Here is a 23,254-nt window from a genome sequence, read left to right as displayed (position 1 = left end):
GCGCCCAGCCCCGCCCCGGCCATGTCGCCGGTGCCGCCGTCGCCCTCGCCGGTGCCCACCCCCACCTCGCCCAGCGGTCCGGCCACCCTCGACTTCACCAGCCAGTTCGGAGCGGCCCTGGTGGGCGCGGCTCGGAGGGAAGGCGGCTGGCAGAATGAAGCGCGCCGGCGGTCCACGCTCTTCCTCTCCACCGACGCCGGGGACGAGGAGGCCGGGGACGGCGGGCTGGGCCCCGGGGCGCCCCCGGGCCCCCGGCTGCGCCACTCCAAATCCATCGATGAAGGCATGTTCTCCGCCGAGCCCTACCTCCGGCTGGAGTCCGCGGGCGCGGGGAGCGGCGGCGGCTACGGGGGCTACGGGGCCGGCGGCCGAGCCTACGGGGGCAGCGGGGGCAGCAGCGCCTTCACCAGCTTCCTGCCGCCGCGCCCCCTGGTCCACCCGCTGACCGGCAAGGCCCTGGACCCAGCCTCCCCGCTCGGGCTGGCCCTGGCCGCCCGAGAGCGGGCGCTGAAGGAGTCCTCGGAGGGCGGGGGGCCCCCTCAGCCCCCTCCGAGGCCCCCATCGCCCCGCTACGAGGTCCCGCCACCCACCCCGCACCACCACTCGCCCCACGCCCACCACGAGCCAGTGCTGCGTCTCTGGGGGGCCTCGCCGCCGGACCCCGCCCACCGGGAGCTGGGGTACCGGGCGGGGCTGGGCAGCCAGGAGAAGTCCCTTCCGGCCAGCCCCCCAGCTGCCAGGCGCTCCTTGCTGCACCGCTTGCCCCCCACGGCTCCCGGGGTCGGGCCCCTCCTCCTGCAGCTGGGGCCGGAGCCCCCGGCCCCGCACCCCGGCGTGAGCAAGGCGTGGAGGTCCGGGGCCCCCGAGGAGCCGGAACGGCTGCCCCTCCACGTGCGGTTCCTCGAGAACTGCCAGCCCAGAGCCAGCGGCGCGGGCGGAAGGGGACCCCCCTCGGAGGACCGGCCGGGGGTTCCGCCTCCCAGCCCGCGCCGGTCCGTGCCCCCCTCGCCCACCTCCCCGCGGGGCGGCGAAGAGAACGGGCTCCCCCTGCTGGTCCTGCCGCCGCCCGCTCCCTCGGTGGACGTGGAAGACGGCGAATTCCTGTTTGTGGAGCCGCTGCCCCCGCCTCTGGAGTTCTCCAACAGCTTCGAGAAGCCAGAGTCGCCCCTCACGCCCGGGCCCCCCCACCCGCTGCCGGACCCCCCGACCCCGACCACCCCGTTGCCCCCCGTGCCACCGCCCGCCGTGGCCGCGGCGCCCCCCACCCTGGACTCCACGGCGTCCAGCCTGACTTCCTATGACAGTGAGGTGGCCACACTGACCCAGGGGGCCCCCGTGGCCCCCGGGGACCCCCCTCCACCAGGCCCACCGGCCCCGGCCGCCCCCCCACCCCCGGCCCCACAGCCCGGCCCCGACCCGCCGCCTGGCACCGACTCTGGCATTGAGGAGGTGGACAGTCGGAGCAGCAGTGACCACCCGCTGGAAACCATCAGCAGCGCATCCACACTGAGCAGCCTTTCCGCCGAAGGTGGTGGCAGCGCCGGCGGTGGGGCCGGTGGGGCTGGTGTGGCCAGTGGGCCGGAGCTCCTGGACACGTATGTGGCCTACCTGGACGGCCAGGCCTTTGGGGGGAGTGGTGCTCCGGGGCCGGCGTACCCCCCGCAGCTCATGACTCCTTCTAAGCTGCGGGGCCGGGCTCTGGGGACCAGTGGAGGCCTGCGGCCCAGCCCTAGTGGGGGACTCCGCGACTCTGTCACTCCTACCAGCCCCACTGTCTCCGTGACCGGGGCTGGAACGGATGGGCTGCTGGCCCTGAGCGGTTGCACAGGACCCTCCACGGCGGGTATGGCCGGAGGTCCAGTGGCCGTAGAGCCAGAAGGCCCTCCGGTGCCCTTGCCATCAGCCTCCTCTCTGCCTCGGAAGCTGCTGCCCTGGGAGGAGGGCCCGGGCCCACCGCCACCACCCCTGCCCGGGCCCTTGGCCCAGCCTCAGGCCTCAGCCTTGGCCACAGTAAAAGCCAGCATCATCAGTGAACTCAGCTCCAAGCTTCAGCAATTTGGGGGCTCCTCGGCAGCCGGTGGCGCTCTGCCCTGGGCCCGGGGAGGCAGCGGGGGAAGCGGGGACAGCCACCACGGGGGAGCCAGCTATGTCCCCGAGAGGACCTCTTCCCTGCAGCGGCAGAGGTGAGCGGGGGCGGGGCCGGTGGTTGGTTCCGGAGGCCAGAGGGGGCCCATGCTGTGGGCGGCAGGGCCTGCCTTCCCCCATAGCTGTGTCCTTTGAGGGTCCCAGGTGGCAGAGAGAACACAGAAACCAGGCTGGCTTGGGGAAGTCCATCCTCAGAGAAGCATGCTTTCACAGATACTTTATCTTAGTAGCTTTTGTGGTCTCTTCCCATCACCATGGCAACCCACATCCCATGATGAACAGAAAAGTTACTAACAAAAGGGACTGGACCACGACTTGTGACTTGCCGGTCTCCTTTCCTTGGTTGTCAGTTCTGACAGTCTCTGAAAGCTTCGAGTCCCTCGGACCTGGTGTGGCTCAAGATCAGACGATTTTAGGGGGCAGTGAGTTTGGAGTGTGGTCCTGGAGCCAGGCTTTCTAGGCTTTGGCCTCAGCCCTGGACTCCTTACTGGGTGCCCTTAGGCAAAGGACCCCACCCCTCCTAGAAGGGGAACAGCAGCGTACCCCCACCTAAAAGGGTTTTTGAGACGATTACGTGTGGGCGGTTGTTAGAGCACGAGGTGGGGGAGGGGAGGGGCCGCTCACCAGAGCCGGGCATGTATAGATGGACGGACAAATGCGGATCGTGCGGAATTTTCCCAAAGCAGCGAGCTTAGCTAGGAGCACCATGAAGTTCAAGCTCTTTCAAGACCTTCTAGTCTTAGGGAAAGTGGAGTCCGATTCCTGACTCGGGCACACGGAGAGAGCGAGGAGGAGGTTCTTCATCTGACCCTTGTCCATCCGCAGAGCTCACTCTATCTCTGAGGTAGAGGCAAGGACGCTCTATTTAGTCAACAGCTGCATCAGGGATATATCACCTACTAGGTGCTGGGTGCCCTTCTGGGTGGCAGGGACCCCATAGTGGACACGACAAGTGATGCCTTGCGGTTTCACGAGGCAGGGGATGGGGAATGGTTAGAGAAGGCCTCTCAAATAACCAGCTGGAAGAACAGAAACTGGAGGACAGGAGGGAGCAGATCACACGGCTACCTGGGGGAAGCAGGGATGGGGAAGGAAGTGAGCTAGGCCAGTTCAAAGGCCCTGGGGCAGGACTGTCCCCGAAGGGAGCTAAAGGGATGAGGGGAACCTTTTTCTCCCCTTGTTTCTTCTCTCTTTCATCTCCCTCTCCTCATCTCTCCCTCCCCTTTCTCTGTCCCCTGTCCCCTTCCATCTCTCCCCTGAATGCTCACCTTCTTTTTGTTCCCTCTCACCGTCTCCCTGTCTTCCACTCTGCTGTGACTGGCCATACCCCAAAAGGCAGTATAGAGTAGTGGTTAAGAGCTCAGACTTTGGTGCCATATAACTGGGCTCTGCCACTTCCTGGCTGTGTGTCCTTAGGCAAGTTACTTAACCTCTCTGTGCTGTTGATAATAATAGTAACCTGCATCAGGGTTGTCCTGGGGAATAAACTGAGATGCGATATGTAAAGCACTTAGAACAATGCCTGGCACACGTGAGCGTCAGTAAGTGGTGGCGATTATTATTATTATCACTTAATGTCTCTTTTTCTTTCATCTCTCTTGACTGTCACCCTCTCCCTGACCTCCTGTTCTGCTCTCCCTTCATTTCTGTCCTGCCATCTGTCTTGCCCCCTCGCTCCTTCTCTCTCTTCCCATCTCTCTTCTCTATCTCTCTACCCTGGCTCCGGTGTCTCTTCTTCTCTCCCCTGTGTCTTGACCTCTGCCTCTTTCTCACCCTGCCGCTGCCCTCCAAACCCCCTTCCTGCGCCCCTGCCCCTTTGTCACATTCCAGACTCTCCGAAGACTCCCAGCCCTCGGTCCTCTCCAAACCGGTCAGCAGCCTGTTTCAGAACTGGCCCAAACCACCTCTGCCGCCGCTCCCCACGGGAACCGCGGTCTCCCCTTCGGCCGCTGCAGCTTCGGGGGCCACGTCACCCTCAGCCTCCTCCTCCACGTCCACCCGCCACCTCCAGGGCGTGGAGTTCGAGATGCGGCCGCCTCTGCTCCGCCGGGCCCCCAGCCCCTCACTGCTGCCCGCCTCGGAGCACAAGGTCAGCCCTGCGCCCAGGCCCTCGTCCCTGCCCATCCTGCCTTCTGGACCCTTGTACCCGGGCCTCTTTGACATCCGCGGCTCCCCCACCGGAGGGGCAGGAGGCTCCGCTGATCCCTTCGCCCCTGTCTTTGTGCCGCCACACCCTGGGATTTCCGGGGGGCTTGGTGGAGCCTTGTCGGGGGCCTCCCGCTCCCTCTCACCGACCCGCCTGCTTTCGCTGCCCCCGGACAAGCCCTTCGGCGCTAAACCTCTGGGGTTCTGGACCAAGTTCGACGTGGCTGATTGGCTGGAGTGGCTGGGCTTGGCTGAGCACCGAGCCCAGTTCCTGGACCACGAGATCGATGGCTCCCATCTGCCCGCCTTGACCAAGGAGGACTATGTGGATCTGGGTGTGACCAGGGTGGGCCACCGCATGAACATCGAGCGGGCGCTCAAGTTTTTCCTGGAGAGGTGATGGCTGGCCTGGACGGACCAGCCCGTCCACAGAACCCTTGAGCCTACTGGCCTCTTGACCTCTGACCCCTGACCATCATTCTCTCCCCCTGGGCCAGGGACTCTGCTAGAACTGCGCCCTGCCCTGTCCCCCAAGGCTGGAGGTCACCAGGTGGCCAGATCCCCGGCCAGACATTTGCACCTCACAGGAGGGGGCAGCTGACGCAAGACTGTGTGAAGCAGGGAGCAGGGGCAGGGCGTGATGGAGGAAATCACAGAGGGGGATGGAGAAGGAGGGAAGGGTCGGTTCTGGGGAGGGGGAACAGACAGAGCCATAGAGGGTCAGCCCTGAGCCTGATGGGATGGGGTTTGTCCCCGGCCGCAGGGGAAGGGGGTGCCCTCAGATTCCACCACCTGCCGCTCCTCTAACAACCCTTCCCCCCCTCTCCAGGCCCCTGGGCTCTCCCCTCCCTCTCCTCTCCCCAGCACACACAGCAGCCCCCTCCCACCGGCCTCCTGCACGCCCCTTTGCACGCCTGCTTGCCTCTCTCCTCTCCCCGGGCTACAATTTTGCACAAATTTGCCCTCTCGCTGTCTTGCACACTCCGCCTTCGCTTCTGGCTCGCGAGGCCCTCTCCGCACTCAACAACAACCCCCTGCATTCTCCCGTGCCCGTGCCCATGTTGCATTTCTTCTCCTACATTCCATACCCTTACTCTGTCAGACTCTTGCCCTTGGTACCCTCCCGTGCACACCTCACTTCTGAAAATCTCTAAACCCTTGCTGCAGACACACTTGGGACACCCCTTCCCCCAACCCCTCCCACTCTGTGCACGCACACTTCTTCTCTGGAACACACCTGCCTTCGTTCAGTTCTTGCACACTTGCTCTCCCATTCACCTTTCCTGACACGCTGCCATCCATTTTCTTTAAGCATTAGCCCCTTCTTGAACCCCCACATTTCTGCTCCACCCACCTGTCCCTGTCTCCGTGACACTCCCCCGAGCCTCCCTGGCCCCCCTTCTCACACGGTCGCTTCTGTTGCACACCTGTCGCCCCTCCTCCCCCAGGAACTGCTTCTCTCTCAAATGCTCATTGCCTTCCTCTTCGCCAGGCTCCGGCTCCCCTGCCTCCTTTCCCAGATCTCTGTCCTGCCTCGTTCTCTTCTGTGCACCTTCTCGCACCCTCACTCCCGCACACACGGCCTCCCCAGCCCTCCCATTGCTCTCGCGAAGCCAGGCCCTTCCTCTAACAATGTTCCTGCACGTGGCTGTGCTGCACCCCCATTCCTGAATGTCTCCTTGTCCTCGCCGGCTCCCCAGTGACTTTTTCCATCCCCCTAGGGGAACCCTACTGCCTCTCTCCTTTCGCACACGTATCTCTGTCCACACACTCGGGCTGCACTGTCTTTCCCCAGCGTCCTAACTTTGGGTTCCTGTCGAGGACCAGCTCTTGCAGACTTCTTACCCTGCCTGCTTTCTTCCCTCTGGACACTCCTTTCTCCTTCTGGCCAGAGAAGACCCCCTGTTGCTCACCATGGGTTCCATTCTTCCTCTTCTCCCTGCTCTGGTCTGACTTCTTGCACATCCTCTCTCGTCTCGCTCTTCCTAGTTCCTCCTGGGCCATCTCCATCCGTTTTGCACGAAGATCCCCCTCCCCTCCTACCTTTCCTCCTCTCCCAGAAACTTCTCCCTCCAGCATGGCTCTTCCTTCCTGCACGCTCCCCGCCCACTCCCTTTATTCCTGGGGCTTGGGAACTTTAAGCCACCCCTTCCCCTGGGAAGCCCCCTCTCCTACTGTGGGTAAAGGGGGGAGGGCATTGCCCTCAGGTCCCCCCCATGTTCAGCTGCCAAAGAAGGGCGCTCCCCCTCCTTTCCCCAAGCCCATTCCCCCTCTGCTGCCCCCTACCCCCCAGGGGGGGGCGCTCCGTCCACGGGGGGGAGGGTGCTTGCAGCCCTCTCCCCTCACCACGTCAGGGATCTGCGGGAACCTTGTGGGAGGGTTGTGGGAGGGGGGAGGGATGGCAAGGAGGGGGGCCGAGGTCGCGCTGGGCCCCTACCCGCCCCCTCCCCCTTGTCGGATGCCCCCCATCCGCAGGGGGCCTGCGCGGCGCCCGTCTATCAAGGGCTTGTTCATTCTGGATGGGTGCCGCGGGGTTGGGGAGGGTGTAGGGGGTGGGGAGGGGGGAGGAGAGGTAGGGGTGGGGGGAAAGGGACTGGATGAGGGCAGCGCGGGGTGGAGAGGGTAAAGCAAAAAGAGGAACAATAACAAAATACAAAAAAAAAAAAAAAAACCCTAGAACACACAAAATCCAGAAAAGAAAAAAAAAACCTGAAATAAAAGCCCGAGAATTGTCTTCCAAGGGGGGGTGGGAGGAGAAAAGAGGAGGGGGGCGGATGAGGACTTGTGGTTCTCGCTGAGACAGGGATCGGCATGGGTTGAAAGCCCCCGACGCCCAGGTCTTCCCTCTTGAGAGCCTCAGTTCATCCCTCAAGGGATTGGGACCCAGGCGTCCGTTTGCAGGGACTGGGGGAAGATGAGGGAGGCGGGATTATATTACGGGGGTTCATCCCTACCCCCCATCACCTCCCTCCCCCTGACTCCCCACCAAGATTTTGCAGAGAGAAATGGCTTTTGTACCAGGTCATTCTTTATAATTAAACTCACAGTATCCACCCCCTCGAGCCGGCCCCGCCTCCTTCCTGGGGAGGCGACGCCCCCTTCCCTAGGGGGCTCGGAGAGAGCTGCCCGAGCCAGCTGGGCGGGGCGCAAGCGCAGCCGGGGCCCGCCCCCCGCGCGTCAATCTTCTTCGCTCGGCTCCGCCCCCAGGGCCTCGAGCATGCGCCGCCGGACACCCGAGCGGCGCAGGTGCAGGCGGTAGTCGGCCCGCAGCAGCTCGTCGTGGCGCACTAGCGGGTGCTCGAGCCCGCGGACGCGGAGGCCGCAGCTCAGCAGACGCGAGCGAGTCTGGAAGTCCGTGACCGTGATGAGCCACCTGCGGAGGGGGAGGGCCAAGAGGACAAGGACGGGGCGGAGACCGAAGGGAATCGCTGGTGGTCCCAGCCTCGCCTTGGATTATCGGAGGGTCCCTGCCTGGTCCCTGTTCATTTACCCACTCGGGTTGCTCACCCCATCACTCTGTGCCTAAACCCCTCTGCAGCCCTGATCTCTCTCCGAGGCCAACCGGACTTCGACCCTCGCACAGGTCGTTCTAGGTCCCGTCTTCTCTCAGTCTAATTCTGTCCCCTGATCGTGGTCTGTCGAGGCTCCGTCTTTTCGAACCACCGCTCGAGGGCCCGCCCCGTTCTTCGTCCAGTCCCGCCACCTCAGTGAGTCTCAGGCCTGTCCCCTGATTTAGGTTTCTCCCGGTCCCGCCCCCAACTCGGCACTCCAGGCCCCTTGCCCACCGGATCACTCCTGGCCCCACTACTTCAATGTGCTCGGTCCAGGCTCCGCCCCCTCAGAGCTACCTTGCAGGCTTCGACCCCCACGCTTCGGTTGTATGCGTCCAGGTCACCGCCTGGGTCACTCAAAGTCCATTTCCTCACTCCAGATCCCACCTGCTCTCTGGTCTCACCTGGCCCTGCCCTCCCGTGCTCACTCTTGGCTCCACCCCTTCTCTGTTCTCACTCATTGCCTCGCGGTCCCGCACCTTCACCAACCAGGACCAAACCCGGGGCTTCCAGACCTAGTCCCCTCTCTCCTTCCCTTCCCGGCCCCGCCCACTCGGCGCCTGGGCTCCGGCTCCGCCCCTCCCCCGCCTCCCTAGGCCAAACCCCTCACCTCCTACACTCCTGGCCCCGCACCCTCTTCCCCGCCACCAGGCCCGTCCTGGTAGCTCCCGGGCCGGAATCCGCCACCAGCTCACCTGTCTTGGCGCCCCGCAGTCCCACAGATGACGTTCATATTTTCAAAACGGATACTGGTCACGCGCCCGCTCTCCATGGCTCCGGGCAGTCTGGCCTCCAGAGCCTCCAGCACCTGCAGATGGGTAAGGTCCTCCTCTGGCTGGAGGAGTCGGCAGAGAGAGCTCAGCATGTGACCCTCAGGGCTGCCAGGCTCCGGAAGTCCTCACCTCAGACCCACCTGCAGAACCTGCCAGAATCCCAGGTGACATTTGAGCGGCCAAGCTTCACTGTATGTCCGGAGCCTATGGCTCTAGTCAAATCCGGGAGAACATGTACCTCTCGGATAGAAAAGCACCTACTGTCATTCCAGCTCAGTCTCCAAAAACTCGGTTCTCACCGAGAGGATTTGCCAATAGTCAATGAACATTTGGCTTAAACAGCTCACCAATTTGGATGGCAGACTTTTAGTAGCTCGTAAGGATCCCGCAAGGATTTAAGCTGTACACTTTTCCTTTTATGTTCCTATTAGCATTTTAAGGAACGTCCGGTTGTAAAAATAATAAGGGTCATAGGAGTTTTGACTTGTCATTCAAAAACATATTGATCACTCGCTACATTTTCAGTGTGAGATTACCATGCAGGAGATACACCATCATCAGAACATACAAATTTGCTGATGAAATAGGACGACATTGTGAAATTGGTCACCTCCAGGAAGGCAAGCTGGGCATGTATGTGAGGGGGAGGCGGGGTCCCCTGTTCAAAGCTACAAAGAAGAGGAGGGATGGGCTCGGAATGGCTTCCAAGAGCAAAGACAAACTCTGTGTTGGGGTAAAGTCACACAGGTCACCTGAGGGAGTGTGTCTAGGACCAGTGCCTGAAACGTGGGAAGCATCCCATTAAGGTGAGCTCTTCTCCTGTAACCTTCAAGCGAGAACCTAATAGATACCTCCGCTGACCAATGGCAGCGATTGCCAATGGACTTGTACCAGGAATGACCAGTTCACTGAATCTGCCCAAAACATGGGCTTCATCTTGAGTCTTGGCTGTATTTGCAAACTTTACAAGATTTCATACTAGATGGATTAGCAGGACACCCGCCCTTTTTTTAATTTAAATTTTTAATGTTTATTTATTTTTGAGAGAGAGAGACAGAGGGTGAGCAGGGGAAAAGCAGAGAGAGAGGGAAGACACAGAATCTGAAGCAGGATCCAGGCTCTGAGCTGTCAGCACAGAGCCCGATATGGAGCTCGAACTCACAAACCGGGAGATCACGACCTGAGCAGAAGTCAGACACTTAACCAACTGAGCCACCCAGGCACCCCTAGGACACCTGCCTTTCAATCTCAGCCCTTCTCTGCCCCTTGTTCTCCCCCTCCCTCTGCCCCTCCCAGATCAGCAGCGATAGATCAATGTGATATCTGACCCTTTGACAAATTCATGTTTTAGCAACCTGTCCTGTGCCGAGCCCACAGCTGGCTGAGCTACGGAACCTAGACTGAAGCCCTGTCCACCTCATTACTGAGCCTGTTCCCTTTCTCTCATCCCACCCAAGCTGTGCAGAGACTTGGGGCCTGGGGTCACAGGGGCAAGAGGCCACTCACTAAGGTCTCCATGCACAGACAGAGAGGCTGGGCACTGGGTGGTGTGGGGAACTTCCGGATGCATGGTAGCTCTCGGTCCAGAGCCTCGTATTCCGCAATGACCTGCCGCAGGTACTGCGTCCTGGGGAGAGAGAGCAGGTGGGCAGGGACCTCCGAGGTCAGGGTGGGGGCTGTCATCGCCCCCCGGGGGAGCTGAGATCAAAAGTCATGAGACCAGGGGCCACTCACGAGGGTTTGACAGGCCTGCCCAGGCTCCGAGTCTGCATCTCCTCTAGGGTCTCAATGTCCACAGGGAGGGCTCCTGGAGACGGAGAACCCGGTGTCAGACGCCCTGAGCACTCCTCAGACATCATTCGGCTTCAGTGGGCTTCCCCGAGGGCTGTCCGCGTCATTCCCGAATGGCTCGTGCCAGTTACTAAGCTATCGCCTCTCGGCTCCAAACTCTCTTCAGCACCCACTTGGTCTGGGGGCCCAGGGCAGGGACCCTACTAACCCGTTCTGCTCAACTCTTGGGTTCCTGTTAGGTTCTGCCTCCAGGGGGCGCTAGAGAGGAGCTGCAAGGCAGGAGGAAGAGGGATGGCCTCTTCCGGTTTTGCTTCCCATTCTCGCCCCTGCAGCCCCCAACACTGTTTGAACCCAGTGTGTGGTGTCCCCCCACTCTCAGAACCAGCCTCCTGATTGCAGCGAGACAGAAAACAGCCGCCATATGGGCCCCTCCAGGCACCTCCTCCCTCGACTACCTGGTGTCTCTTATGGCCAACTGTTAGTTGTCCCTTGTAACCCGTTTCCCCCTTCCTCTGCAGTCTCGGGGTTTTACCGGTCACAGCTGCCCAACTAGCAACAACAGTTCCCAGCATCCCTTGCAGCTGCGTGTGGCCACGTGAGCAAGTTCTTGCCAACGGTATTGGGGGAGTGAGGGGTGCAACCTTGGGCTCATTTGTTTAAAAGAAGATTGCTTGTCGTGGCCTCATTGCCCCTTCCCTTGGACAGAAACGTGACTGTAGCAATAAGCCAGCTTCCGCCAGGCTAGAGCCACAATATGGCGGGAACCCGAGTCCCTGCATCACCTCATGCGGCTGGGATGTCCCACCTCATCTCCTGTTACACTCTCTTATTTATTTTTATTTTATTATTATTATTTTTTTATGTTTCTTATTCGTTTTTGAGAGACAGAGAGAGATAGCACGAGCAGGGGAGGGTCAGAGAAAGGGGGAGATACAGAATCCGAAGCAGGCTCCAGGCTCTGAGCTGTCAGCACAGATCCTGATGCAGGGCTCGAATCCACAAACCATGAGATCATGACCTGAGCTGAAGCCGGACACTCAGCGGACTGAGCCACCCCGGCGCCCCTATACTCTCTTCTTAACACCTTGCGTCTAGGGGTGTCTTTGTTAGAGCAGCTGCACGGAGGGCAGCTCCTGACACTGATTAACGCTCAGGCTGGACAGCAACGATTTCACAGAGCACCAACGTCAGCCAAGGCCACTCTGTGACCGGGGCAGACGGAGATAAAAACAAGACCACTCCGGAGGTTTGTCTCAGCACGACAGCACGTGAACACTGCCCAAAGCACAAAATGACCCAACAGCCTCCACTCCTTTCAGAGCTGACGCTGCTTTGGTCCCACCCAGGGTGTTAGCCGCATTCATCCCTCCTGCGTCACAGGCTTGCCTCCACTTCCTGCCAGCGTCCCAAGCCTGCTTCCCTGAGTCCTCCAAAAGTCACCTAACCGGCAGCTCCTAGAATATGCCCTCCCCAGCGGCCCCTACTAAGACATTCCATGTGTTAGGGACTCCCTCGATACAAGCCAATAAACTCAGTGATGTGCTGGTAAATGTTGAATTAAGTTCTCTCTCTCTCTCTCTTTCTCTCAAATGTTTAATTAACGTTACTCTCCCTGTCTCTCTCTTTCACACACACACACAGATTGTAGCATTTGCCAGTTTTCACACTATCAATATACTCACAATGACCAATTCCAGACCCCCCATGGTTTTAACAACCAGCTTGCAAAACTTAACAATGGACTCTGTGAGCAGGAACAGGGTGTCCCCAGCACACAGCCAGGTCACAGCTCTGCTCCTGGCCATCTTTGACTGGGGGCGTTGACAGCTCAGCTGGTGGCATGGGGAATCCCCTTCTCTGGTCCCCAGCCTCCCACCTTCCCACCTGTTTTGGGCAGGACGGCTGGGCTGATCTTTCCCGCTCAGCTTCCCTTCCTTACAAACCACCGGTGGCTTTCTCTTGCCTTTGGAGTAAAGTCCCCCGGAGGTGGGGACTTGCTCCTCAGTGTGTGACCTGGGGCCCAGGACCTTGTTGGAGACACAGCATGTTGGAGTCCACCCCAGACCTATGGGATCTGAATCCGCATTTTAACAAGATCCCCTTTAGAAGCGCCGGCCCTGCATGCGGTCCCCCCTGTTGGCTTCTTCGATCATTTTCCTCCAGCTGCACTGGCTTCCCCTACATTCCAACACCGCGATCTCCTCAGATCTGCCCATGGAACAATAATATCTATATGTTTGCAGGCCTTTTTGGTTTTTTTAATTTTTAAATTTATTTATTTATGTTGAGAGAGAGAGCAGGGGAGGGAGGGAGAGAGAGAATCCCAAGCAGGCTCCGCGCTGTCAGTACAGAGCCTAATGCGGGGCTTGAACTCATGAACCGTGAGATCATGACCTGAGCCACAACCGAGAGTTGGACGCTTAACCACTGAGCTACCCAGGTGCCCCATATATGTTTACAATCCCTTTTAAAAAGCCAAGCAGGGGCGCCTGGGTGGCTCAGTCCAGAGAGCATGCAATGCGTGATCTTGGGGTTGTGAGTGCAAGGCCCACATTGGGCGTAGAGCTTACTTTAAAAGAAATAATAAAATAAAAAGCCAGCCACTTTCAAAAGTGTTTTCCACTGCATCCTCACGACAACTTTCTGAAATAGTGTAGTTTAACAAATGATGAAACAGAAGCAGAGAAAGGTTACATGACTTGCCCAAGGTCGCACAGCCCTAAGCGGTAGTATAAACATCTAGGCGTCCGGATCCAGACTCTGTCCTCAGTCTCCCCAGTGGCCGTCTCTCACCCGCTCTGGTCTAGACAATCTGCTCTGCCCTCCAAAAGATCCCAGTCTGTGGGCGGGAGGCGACATACGAGCTACAGTGGCGGTGTGACAAGATGAAAGGGAAGCCTAGTCTAGGAGCAATCAGGGGAGGCTCCTTGGAGGAAGTAATGTCTACAGTCAGACTTAAGGAATAAGGAAGAGCTTGCCAAATAAAGAAATGGTGGGGGGGGGAGGAAATGTTTATGCAGAGGGACCACCAGAGACTAAGGTCTTTAAGCACAAGAGAATAGGATCATCTGCAGGAGCTTCTCAGAATTCTCTTCAGCCTCAAGCGAAGGAGCACTTATTGCATTTGTAGGTTATTAATTATTTGTGAGATGGCGCATTTCATGTCCGCCCTCTCTGCATGAGAACAGACTGGTCATTTCATTCATTAGGCACCATTGGCAAAACACTTGGGGCTCACGGGCTTACAGGCTTTCTTTCTTTTTGTTTATTTATTTATTTGAGATAGAGAGGGCAAGAGTGGGAAAGGGGCCGAGAGCCAGAGAGAGAGAATCCCAAGCAGGCTCTATGTGTCAGCACAGAGCTCTACACGGGGCTCGATTTCATGAACTGTGAGATCATGACCTGAGCTGAAATCAAGAGATGCTCAACTGACTGAGCCACCCAGGTGCCCCGCCATGGACTTTCTGTTGGCCGATGCCGAAGTTTGCAACCTGATAAGTTAAAAAGTGTTACGGGTCCCAAATACCACCAAGAAAGCTGCAAAGCTGAAATGAACAAATATTGGTCTTCAAAACTGGCCAACTAGTCAACTTCAGTTCCACTCCACTTTTCTGGAGCTAAAGATAAATTTTACTTATTAGACGGGTGCCTCAGTCTAGATTAGAGATGATGTGGGGTAGAGATCTCCAAAAGAAAAGAGGCCTTCAAAGACACCGAAAGAGACCCGAGGACAGAGACGCACCTGTTTTGCCACTAGGACATTTGCACACGTGGCACAGAGTAGGCTCTTGCACAGACACCGGAAAGGACACCCCCTCAGCCCTTCCCAGCCTTCTTCCCCAGTTTGAGAAGGCTCCATCCCTCACCCAGGCAGCTCAGGGGACGCTCACCACTTTCCTTCCCTCCAAGGTATCCCATCCAGTTTAAGCCAATGCCTTCCAACCCTTACTGTTCATTGTAACCACTGGCAAGCATTCAAAAACTACAGATGCAAGGACCCAAGTCCTAGAGATTCTGGTTAAATTGGATCTGAAGTGAGTTTGGGTATAGATTTTTTTGTTTTTAAATCCTTCCTCCTTATGTGTAGACAGAGTCAGGACCACTGACTAATATAATCATGATAATGTTTTTGCCAGGGGTTGAGACAAGAGTAAGTGGGTGACTGAGTGCTGGCCAAAAAGATGTGAGGAAGGATCGTGTGGGGGTTGTTAAGATGAAGAACCCTCTGCAAGTGATGCCTGGAACTTTGGCAGCCATTTTGTGACCATGAGGTAAGCAAGCTGGTGTGCAAAGGAGACACATCCCAGACCAAAACACAGGGAAATAAAAGCTGGGTTCTCAGGGACATTGTTGAGCTGCTGACTCCACCACACCCAAACCTCATCCCATTTCTGGGCTTTGTTTTGAGTGATGGTAGTTCTTTGATTCTTTATTTTACACTAAGTCCAATTTCTATTGCATGCCAGCCAAATGCATCCTCACCAAGGATGATACATGCTGATTGAGTGAATGCATGAATGAATGGCATGTACTAAAGTAGGGGGCAGCCCTGGAGCAAGAGCCTGAGGTTGTCAGCTGGTGGACGACCACACAGGGTCTGAGGCTGAGCGGCTGGGACTCCCTTACTTCCAGGATGGAGGTGTGAGCAGAAGAGGGACAGGGTCAGTGCTGGCGGTCAGATGACCCCTCAGGAGCCAAGTGGGGGGTGGGCTTGAGGAGAGAAACCAGAGACCTGGAGTTAGGTAGAGAAAGAGGAAGAGGAGGAGACCTGAGCTGGGGCTGTGGGGACGGAGAGGCAGGGGCAGGGCAACGGGAGTGGGCAGGAAGATGGGGCTGGGGACCAATGGCTGTGGGTGGAAGGGGGGTGGGCAGTATCCGGGGTCTAGCCCAGCGACCATGTTGGCCATGAGACCATCGAGGATGGGAAGGGTGGAGGCGGGTTAGCTGCTGAGTTCAGTGTGGGAGAAAAGGGGAGTGTGAGGGACCAGGACAGAGCACCCAGGGAGACTGTAAGCTCAGAAGAGTTGTTAAGGCCCCAGAGGCTCATGGGAAATGTAGTTTGGGTCCAGACCATTGGCCAGGGAACTGCAAAGGTTCATGAGAAATGTAATTTAAGGGCCAAAGGGTGCCACCCAGGAATCCGGTCAACATCAGGGTCTGGGATGACTTCCTGGTGGGCCAGTGACTCGCTTAAGGCCACACTGCAAGCCAGGGTTACTACACTGTGCATGGATGAAGGAAATCCGCCTCCCCCCAATCCCGCCACACACACACACACACACACACACACACACACACACGCACGCACACGCATGCACACGCACGCAGTACCTGCCTCCGTGTGCGTGCTGGGGTTGCCCGCGGTGGAGGAGTACAGAGTCTCCACCTCTGGCTGCATCCTGGGAAGGTGGGTGAGGGATGTCTCAGGAAGCCGGGGAGAAGAGCCCTGACTGGCCCACCCACCCCAGCTCCTGCTCCCCGTGGCTGCCTCCTCCTTCTTCTCTTCGAAGCCCCAGGGGTAAAACAGGGAAGACCTGGAAGGCTGAGACCACATAGGAATCCGGGTTCCCCTAACCTCTGGGAGCCCATCGAGTGCCAATGCCTGTGTGCCCTGATTCCTTCTTGGCTGCTTTCCTGCTTCTTCCTCCCTCTCTCCTTGTCCCCTCGGAACTCTGCCCCTCCCCGCCTCTCTCCTTCTCTGGCCCTCTTTCTCTGCCCAGCTCTCCCCCACCCACCCCCTCTCACTCTCTCCCCACCTTTCCCCCTTGATCTCTCCCCATCTCTCCTCCACTCTTTCCCTCGATTTCTCTGCCCTCTTCCTCCCCACCTCTCTCCCCCTCCCTCCTTCCATCCCCCCAGGCTCCTCCTCCGCTAGTTTCCCCATCACCTCCGCAGCCTTCGGGCCCTCCCTCTCTTCAAAGTCTGCCTCTCTCCAAGCCTACCTCTTGGCTTCCCTACCTCTCTCCCCGCCTCTCCCCAGCCTCCTTTTCCCATCTCTCCTAACTGGCTCCCCTGCCCTCCATCATCCCCTTTCTGGTCCCACTTGCCCTCCGCTCATCCCTGTCTCACGCAGGAACTGGTTAGACACAGGCCAGATTCAAACAGAAATGGGATTCTATATGGAGGGGGATGGTGGGCAGGGGGCCTGGTTGCCATGGTACCTCCAGAGGGAGGGGGAGGGGCTGGGGGCTCCAACTCCGGGCTCTGAGGGAGGAAGGAGCTGGGGCAGGGAGGGGAGCATGTCCTGGACCTCTGGGTCTAAGGGAGGAGGGAATGGGAGCCTGGATTCCTGGGTCCAGAGGAGGCCAGTCTGGGGGCGCCTGCGCCTGAGGAGTAAAAGAGTTGTGCCACGCAGGTGTCCCTAACACATCTCTTTCTGCCGGCTCTCAGCAGGAACTGTGGGAGAAGAGGCTGGACTTTCTTAGTTGACTCTCCACTCCCAGACAGGCTCTGCCTTGACTCTCCATTATTCCTGCTTGATAAGCATAGATTCTCTGCTTTCTAGCTAATGGCATCTTGATTTTCTCAGTGATTTCTTCAGGGGCGAGCTTAAAAATCACTCTAGAATACAGGGTCAACCCTTGAACTTTTGCTGGGTTTGTTTAACAAGAGGATCTTTTCTTTTCCCAGTAAGTTCGCCAGGCGGGTCAGAGTCTAGGTTGGAGCTGCGAGGGGCTATCACATCACCATATGCGGAGAGAACATGCCTGGGAGCAAAGACACCATGAGGAAAGCAGAAACCAAAGATGCAGACAGATCGGGGATGGTGCTTAGGATACCTGGATCTAGCCATGCCTGAAGCCTTCGTCCACTCAGTTAATTCCCTCGTACGTTTAAGTCCTTTGAGTCTCTGTCATTGCCAGGTAAAACCATCCTCACTGAGAGGCGCCTGGGTGGCTCAGTCGGGTAAGTGTCCAACTTCGGCTCAGGGTACGATCTCAAAGTTTGTGGGTTCGAGTCCCGTGTCGGGCTCTGTGGTGACAGCTCAGCACCTGGAGCCTGCTTTGGATTCTGTGTCACCCTCTCTCTCTGCCCCTCCCCTGCTCATGCTCTGTCTCTCTCTGTCTCTCAAAAAATGAACAAACATTAAAAAATATTTTAAAAGAAAACAATCCTCATTCAAATAGACTCAGTTCCATCCTCAGTTCCTCCGTGGCCCTGACTCCCTTTACTCACCCTGATGTCTTTCTCTCCCATCAGGCTGTCCTTCTCCATTTCCTGCGGCAACTCCATCCCTATAGGACACAGAACACCTTTCATTGCCATGACAACAGGCACACCTAGCCCCCACAGCTGCTCAGTCACCAAGCTCCATCTCTCCGGCCCCCTGACTCTCCCTGCTGTTTCCTCTCCTCTTCATGCTCATGGCTTCATCCTCTCCTGCCTGGACCCTTGCCCCAACCTTCCTCTTGCCCTCCCCCTCCTCCTTTCTGCCCTGAAGGGCTCCAGAGGGGTCTTTCTGCTCCCAGAGCCAACCTGCCCCTCCCCAGCCCTCCCATGGCTCTCCAGTGCCCCTGGACAATGTTGCAGCCTCTCAGCCAGGCAAGTGACATCCGGTCCCACCCTCCCCTCCCACCTCACCCCTGCAAACACTCTCCAGTCCTTCCCACCCCCTTCTTGTTTTCACTCTCTTTTTTTAAATTTATTTTTTTAATGTTTTTTATTTATTTTTGATACAGAGAGAGACAGAGCATGAGATGGGGAGGGGCAGAGAGAGAAGGAGACACAGAACAGGAAGCAGGCTCCAGGGTCTGAGCTAGCTGTCAGCTCGAACCCACGAACGTGAGATCTGACCTGAGCTGAAGTCAGAGGATTAACCGACTGAGCCACTCAGGTGCCCCTCCTGTTTTCACTCTCCACATCCCACGCCTTCTGCCTGGAATGCTCTTCCCCATCGCTTCCATTTGGAGCGGGGTCTACCTACCCTGGTCGACCAGAAGCTCCTAACTTATCCCTGACTCTCCAGTGAGTGTCACCCCTTCCTGGATGTGTTGAGTGGGTAAATGAATGACTGTCTCTCTCTATTGCTGTGACCCATGCTCAGCAGCCTCAACCCATTTGCCTGTGTCCCTCTTGGTCCTCATGAGGCAACACAGGGTGAAGAAGAGAACATGGAATGGACTCTGGAGTCAAACAGACACCAGCATCAAATGCTGTGCTCAGACTGTGCAACCTTGGGCAAATGTCTTCCCTTCTCTGAGCCTAGTTTTAGATGCCTCTTCTGAAGCTCTCTTTCTTCCCTCTTTGGGTGTCATTCCTTGTCTGTCTGTCTCTGTCTCTCTCCTCTCTAGCATCTGGGTCTCCATGTTTCCATCTCCCTGTGTCTCCATTTCTCTCCGTGTCTTTATTTTTCTTCTCTCTCTTTCTCTCTGTCTCTGTCTCTCATCTCTGGAACCCTGCCTCATCTTGTTCTGTGTCCGAATTTGAATTTGTATGTTGTGTGTCTCTTTCTGTGTTCATCTCTTATTCTCTGTGTTTCTATAGCTTTCTGTCTCTGTCTCTATTGCTCTATCTCTGCTTCTCTGTGTCTCTCTATCTCTCTGTCTCCTTTGTCTCTCTTAGCCCCACGTGCCTCCCTCTCCCACTCACCTCATCCCTCTTGGGCCATTCCTGTCCCACTCCCTGGCCTGGCTCACAGCCTGGGGCACAAATCCCTGAATCAGCATTTTCTTCCTATTCCAGAAATTATGTCAGTGCCGCAGTGGGGGTAGGGCCGGTTGTAGCTCTGGTCAGAGAGTTTGCCTCCCTGCATCCTCATTCACATAGGCTCTAGCCAGCATGGCCGACTTCTTCTCTCCAGGGTCAGCACCAGGAAGAGAGGTGAACCTTTGTTTACACACATGCGTGCATGTCTCTGGGTGCGTATCTGCATTGCTTTTCAGGAGCATTTGTGTGTGAATCTGTAGGTACTGATGCACTTACTCATCCATCCACCCACCCATCCATCTATCCATTGAACCATTCATTCACCCATCCAACTATCAGTTCATCCACTCACCCACCCACATAAATGCATCCAATCCTCCACCCACCCATCCATCCATCCATCCATCCATCCATCCACCTATCCATACATTCCTCTACTGACTATTGTATTTGTACTCTTCCATTCAAACAGTCAATATTTATTGACTGCCTACTGTGTGTCAAGCAATGTGTCAAGCAGGAGGGATGCAGCAATCAACAAAAGAAAGTGCTACCGGCCCCTTAGAGCTTCAATGTTTGGCAGTCCTCCATGAGCCAAACTCCCTCCTTTCCCGGGGCCCTGTGTGGGGTGTCCTTCTCACTGGAGTATTTCCCCACTGCTCCCCCATCTTCATCCAGTTTATATCTACTCACCCTTCTGAGCTCAGTTCAAACATCATTTGGTCACCTCCTCAAGGAAGCTTTCCATGACCTCCTTCTCAGACACACATTGACTGTAATACATATAGATAGGTATCTGATGATTATCTGTCTCCTTCTTGGACTAGACCTTGGACCTTCCCAAGGTTGGGGTCTATGTCTGTTTTGTTCCTAGCTGGATCCCTGGTGCCTAGAGCAGAGCCTGGCACCCAGCGGATGTTCAGTAAGTATTCAACGAGTGACTGCATGGATGGGATTCAATGAACACGGAGAACTCAGTCTCCTGGTTCCCTGTCCAGTACCCTATGCTATTCCACACTCCCAGTGGCTACAACAGGCACAGTCCTCAAACTTCCTGGATGCAAACAACATAGTGGCTTTAGGCAAGGGTCTAGATTCAGGCCCACATGGGTTTTGAATCTCAACTCTGACATTTCCCAGCTGTGTGACCTCAGGAAGGGCATTTCCCTTCTCTGAGCCTCAATTTCCTCACTTGCCAAATGCCTAAAATAAAGACTGTAAGGGATGCCTGGGTAGCTCAGTTGATTAAGCGCCTGACTTCAGCTGAGGTCATGATCTCACAGTTTGTGAGTTCAAGCCCGGGATCGGGCTCTGTGCTGATAGCTCAGAGCCTGGAGTCTACTTTGGATTCTGTGTCTCCATCTCTCTCTGCCCCCTCCCCACTTGTGCTGTGTCTCTCTCTGTCTCTCAAAAATAAATAAATGTTAAAAAAAAAAAAAAAAAAAGAACGTAAGCAGGCGCCTGGCTGGCTCAGCTGGGAGAGCATGTGACTCTTGATGTCCGCGGCATTGGTTCAAGCCCTGTGCTGGGTGGAAAGTTTACTTTAAAAAAACAAAGAGGGGCGCCTGGGTGGCTCAGTTGGGTAAGCATCCAACTTCAGCTCAGGTCATGATCTCGTGGTCCAAGAGTTCAAGCCCTGTGTCAGGCTCTGTGCTGACAGCTCAGAGCCTGGAGCCTGCTTCCGATTCTGGGTCTCCCTTCCTCTCTGTCCCTCCTCCACTCACTCTCTGTCTCTCAAAAATGAAAAAACATTAAAAAATTTAAATAAAGAAAAAGCACATGAGCAAATGCATATAAATATGAATTATGACAATACTAAACAGAAGTCGTTTTTTTCTAAGCATCTCATGTGAATTTAACTTATTCCTCAAAATCACTGAATGACCTGGAATCTGGGTTTTTAAAAAATTACCATCATTTACAGATGGGGAAACTGAGGCATTGAGAATCTAAGCAATCCACATGCAATACTGAGAGCAGATCTTGGATGTGAACGCTGGCCCTGCCATGTCCCAAACCACAGGCACAACCAGTCCATGAATAGATGTCTCTTTGGAAACATGTCCCGGAAGTGTGGCAAGCCCACGTGCATGGACATCTGAGTGTATGCATTGCCACACACTTCGTTCTGCGTATCTCTCCCAGGGGACGGGCTATCTGTGGACTCTGGGCAGGCCCGCTGGGTGCCAGGGTCCGGTTGTGAGAGGGCTCTGAGGGGCCTGGGTCTGTGTGCATACATCTGGGCATGCGCCCTCCACGCCAGCTTCCCGGGCTGCCTATGTGGGTCCATCGGGGAAAATGAAGAAACACTGGCGATAGGATTCAAGGTGAGGCATTCCTGGAGGAGTCTACGGGGTGACAGTGACTGCAAATGTATATATAAGTAGCAATATGTGGGGAAGGGGTGAAACTAGCTAAAGGGAGGGCCTGGGGAGCTTGTCTTAAAGTTGCTTTGACAGGGGGCGCCGGCATGGCTCAGTTGGTTAAGTGGCCGACTCCGGCTCAGGTCATGATCTCATGGTTCGTAGGTTTGAGCCCCATGTCGGGCTCTGGGCTGTGATTCTGTGTCTGCCTCTCACTCTGCCCCTCCCCTGCTCATGCTCTGTTTCTGTCTCAATAATAAATAAAAAAACAAAAAAAATTTTTTTAAGTTGCCTTGACAGACGAAGAATTTTTTTTTAAAAACAAAGACTGAGCAGAATAGGAAACTTTGCCCCTCTTAGTTTTTTAAGCTTATTCATTTTTTTTAATTTTTTAACATTTTATTTATATTTGAGAGAGAGAGAGAGAGAGAGAGACAGCATGAGCAGGGGAGGGTCAGAGAGAGAGGGAGACAAATAATCCAAAGACAGGCTCTAGGCTCTGAGCTAGCTGTCAGCACAGGGCTGAACGCAGGTCTCGAACCCACAAATTATGAGATCATGACCTGAGCCGAAGTTGGATGCTTGACAGACCGAGCCACCCAGGCGCCCCGTATTCATTTACTTTTGAACCATAGAGCATGCATGGGAGGGGCAGAGAGAGGAGAGAGAGAATCTGAAGCAGGCTCTGCACTGTCAGCACAGATCCCAACGTGGGCCTCAAACCCACAGACCCTGAGATCATGACCTGAACCAAAGTCAGACGCTCAACGGACTGAGCCACCCAGACGGAGCCTCCAGAATAATTTCTTACTTAGAGATTATATTTATATGAGTGTCACTGGGGGGCGTGGAAGCAGCACTAAGGAAGACTGAAGCTCCTCCCAGACCCCCCTGTGGGCTGCTGCTGTGACTATGTGGCTCTGGCCTTCTCCAAGGGATTTAACCTCTATGGACCTGTTTCCTCCTCTGTGAAATGGGAATAGCATAATGGTACCCACCTAACATGGCTAGTGAAGATTAAACAAGAAAATGCTTTCAAAGCACTTAGCTCAGTGCCCAGATCGCACTCAGTAGCAATTCTCATTAACCGCTATTAATATGACAGTAACAGTTATGTGCCGCTTTGGAGCAAGATTCATTAAGCACCAACTTGGTGCCAATGCTCTATCTCTATTGCCTGGTTTCAAACGTCTGGATCCCATAGGAAACAGATTTATTGTCTATGTATTTTTTGCGATGAGGAAACTGGACCTCAGAGAAAAGAGCGCGAGGTCACCGAAGGCAGGAGCCGGCCCAGGCAGGATCCAAACCCCGGTCCCTGCTAGTACCTCACACCGGGCTGAGATTCTCCAAACCCGCCAACTCTGAGGCTCCGCCTCCCCTCCCACCGCCAGCCTCCAGAACTCCCCAGATGGGAGGACTCCAAGTCCTGGGTCCGGCGAAGGAAGGGCCAGGGGAGGAGTGGATTCCTGGATCTGAGAATGGAGGAGGGTGGGAGCTCATTACCCTGGGTTCTGGTAGAACTGACTGGGGTCCCAGACTTTTTCAGCTGAGAGAAGAGGGGCCGGGGGCCGGGGCCTGGATCCTGGGGAGCAGAGGGTCACGATCCCAGACAGCTGGATCTTCCACTGTGTAAGAGAGCTGGGTCTCGGACGCCCTGGTCCGGGGAAATCTCCCTCCTTCCTCGCTGCGGCCGCGCGATTTCGGCTCTCCAGCCGCAGGTTCGGAGGGGAGGAAGGAGGGGGTGCAAGGGGAGGAGCCGCGGACCTGCGCCAGGGGCGGGGGGAGGAGCCGAGCGGGCACCGCGGCGGGCGCGCGGGGCTGCGGCGGCGGCGGCGGC

The 23,254-nt window shown here is 56.4% G+C and overlaps 3 protein-coding genes across 12 annotated transcripts in view; 2 read left to right on the top strand and 1 right to left on the bottom strand.

The window, feature by feature from the left end:
- Positions 1–6,834, top strand: part of SHANK1 (SH3 and multiple ankyrin repeat domains 1) — a 44,593-nt gene extending 37,759 nt beyond the window's left edge. The window contains exons 24-25 of the mRNA XM_029924358.1: positions 2–2,183; positions 3,976–6,834. Coding sequence (XP_029780218.1) covers positions 2–2,183; positions 3,976–4,690 — 2,897 coding nt within the window. The 3' untranslated portion in view covers positions 4,691–6,834. The remainder of the gene's footprint in view (position 1; positions 2,184–3,975) is intronic.
- Positions 6,835–7,296: 462 nt separating this feature from the next.
- C16H19orf81 (chromosome 16 C19orf81 homolog) lies at positions 7,297–16,536 on the bottom strand. 7 transcript variants are annotated; one of them, XM_029925671.1, is made up of 7 exons: positions 16,453–16,536; positions 15,737–15,804; positions 10,349–10,421; positions 10,121–10,241; positions 8,755–8,763; positions 8,537–8,676; positions 7,297–7,663 (listed from the first exon to the last, which is right to left on the bottom strand). In XM_029925671.1, the coding sequence occupies exons 1-7, from the start codon at positions 16,461–16,463 to the stop codon at positions 7,468–7,470; spliced, it is 618 nt and encodes a 205-aa protein (XP_029781531.1). In that variant the 5' UTR covers positions 16,464–16,536; the 3' UTR covers positions 7,297–7,467. The 7 variants fall into 7 exon arrangements, with proteins under 7 accessions (XP_029781531.1, XP_029781532.1, XP_029781528.1 ...); XM_029925672.1 differs by having other exon boundaries at positions 15,741–15,804; positions 16,449–16,490; XM_029925668.1 differs by lacking the exons at positions 15,737–15,804; positions 16,453–16,536 and adding exons at positions 10,614–10,674; positions 10,861–10,985.
- A 6,428-nt stretch (positions 16,537–22,964) lies between these two features.
- Positions 22,965–23,254, top strand: part of SYT3 (synaptotagmin 3) — a 16,419-nt gene continuing 16,129 nt past the window's right edge. Inside the window, exon 1 of one of the 4 annotated variants that reach the window (XM_029925662.1) lies at positions 22,965–23,046. The gene's annotated coding sequence lies outside the window, so the exon portion shown is untranslated. Of the gene's footprint in view, positions 23,136–23,254 lie in introns of all 4 variants that reach the window. The other 3 variants (XM_029925667.1, XM_029925661.1, XM_029925666.1) reach the window with 3 other exon arrangements.

Source organism: Suricata suricatta, chromosome 16 (genome assembly GCF_006229205.1).
Source record: "Suricata suricatta isolate VVHF042 chromosome 16, meerkat_22Aug2017_6uvM2_HiC, whole genome shotgun sequence".
NCBI classification, from domain to species: domain Eukaryota; kingdom Metazoa; phylum Chordata; class Mammalia; order Carnivora; family Herpestidae; genus Suricata; species Suricata suricatta.
Note: the sequence above shows the minus strand (reverse complement) of the source record. Positions and strands in the feature narration are given on the sequence as shown.

What these genes read in the sequence shown, in the direction of transcription:
- C16H19orf81 (XM_029925668.1), bottom strand. Translation starts at nt 10,977, where the DNA reads ATGCTGGGAACTGTTGTTGCTAGTTGGGCAGCTGTGACCGGTAAAACC. An exon ending in GGCAGGCCTGTCAAACCCTC is followed by an intron (nt 10,242 to 10,348) that starts GTGAGTGGCCCC and finishes CTCTCTCCCCAG; the next exon opens with GACGCAGTACCTGCGGCAGG. An exon ending in ACTGCGGGGCGCCAAGACAG is followed by an intron (nt 7,664 to 8,536) that starts GTGAGCTGGTGG and finishes CCCCCTCCGCAG; the next exon opens with GTGGCTCATCACGGTCACGG.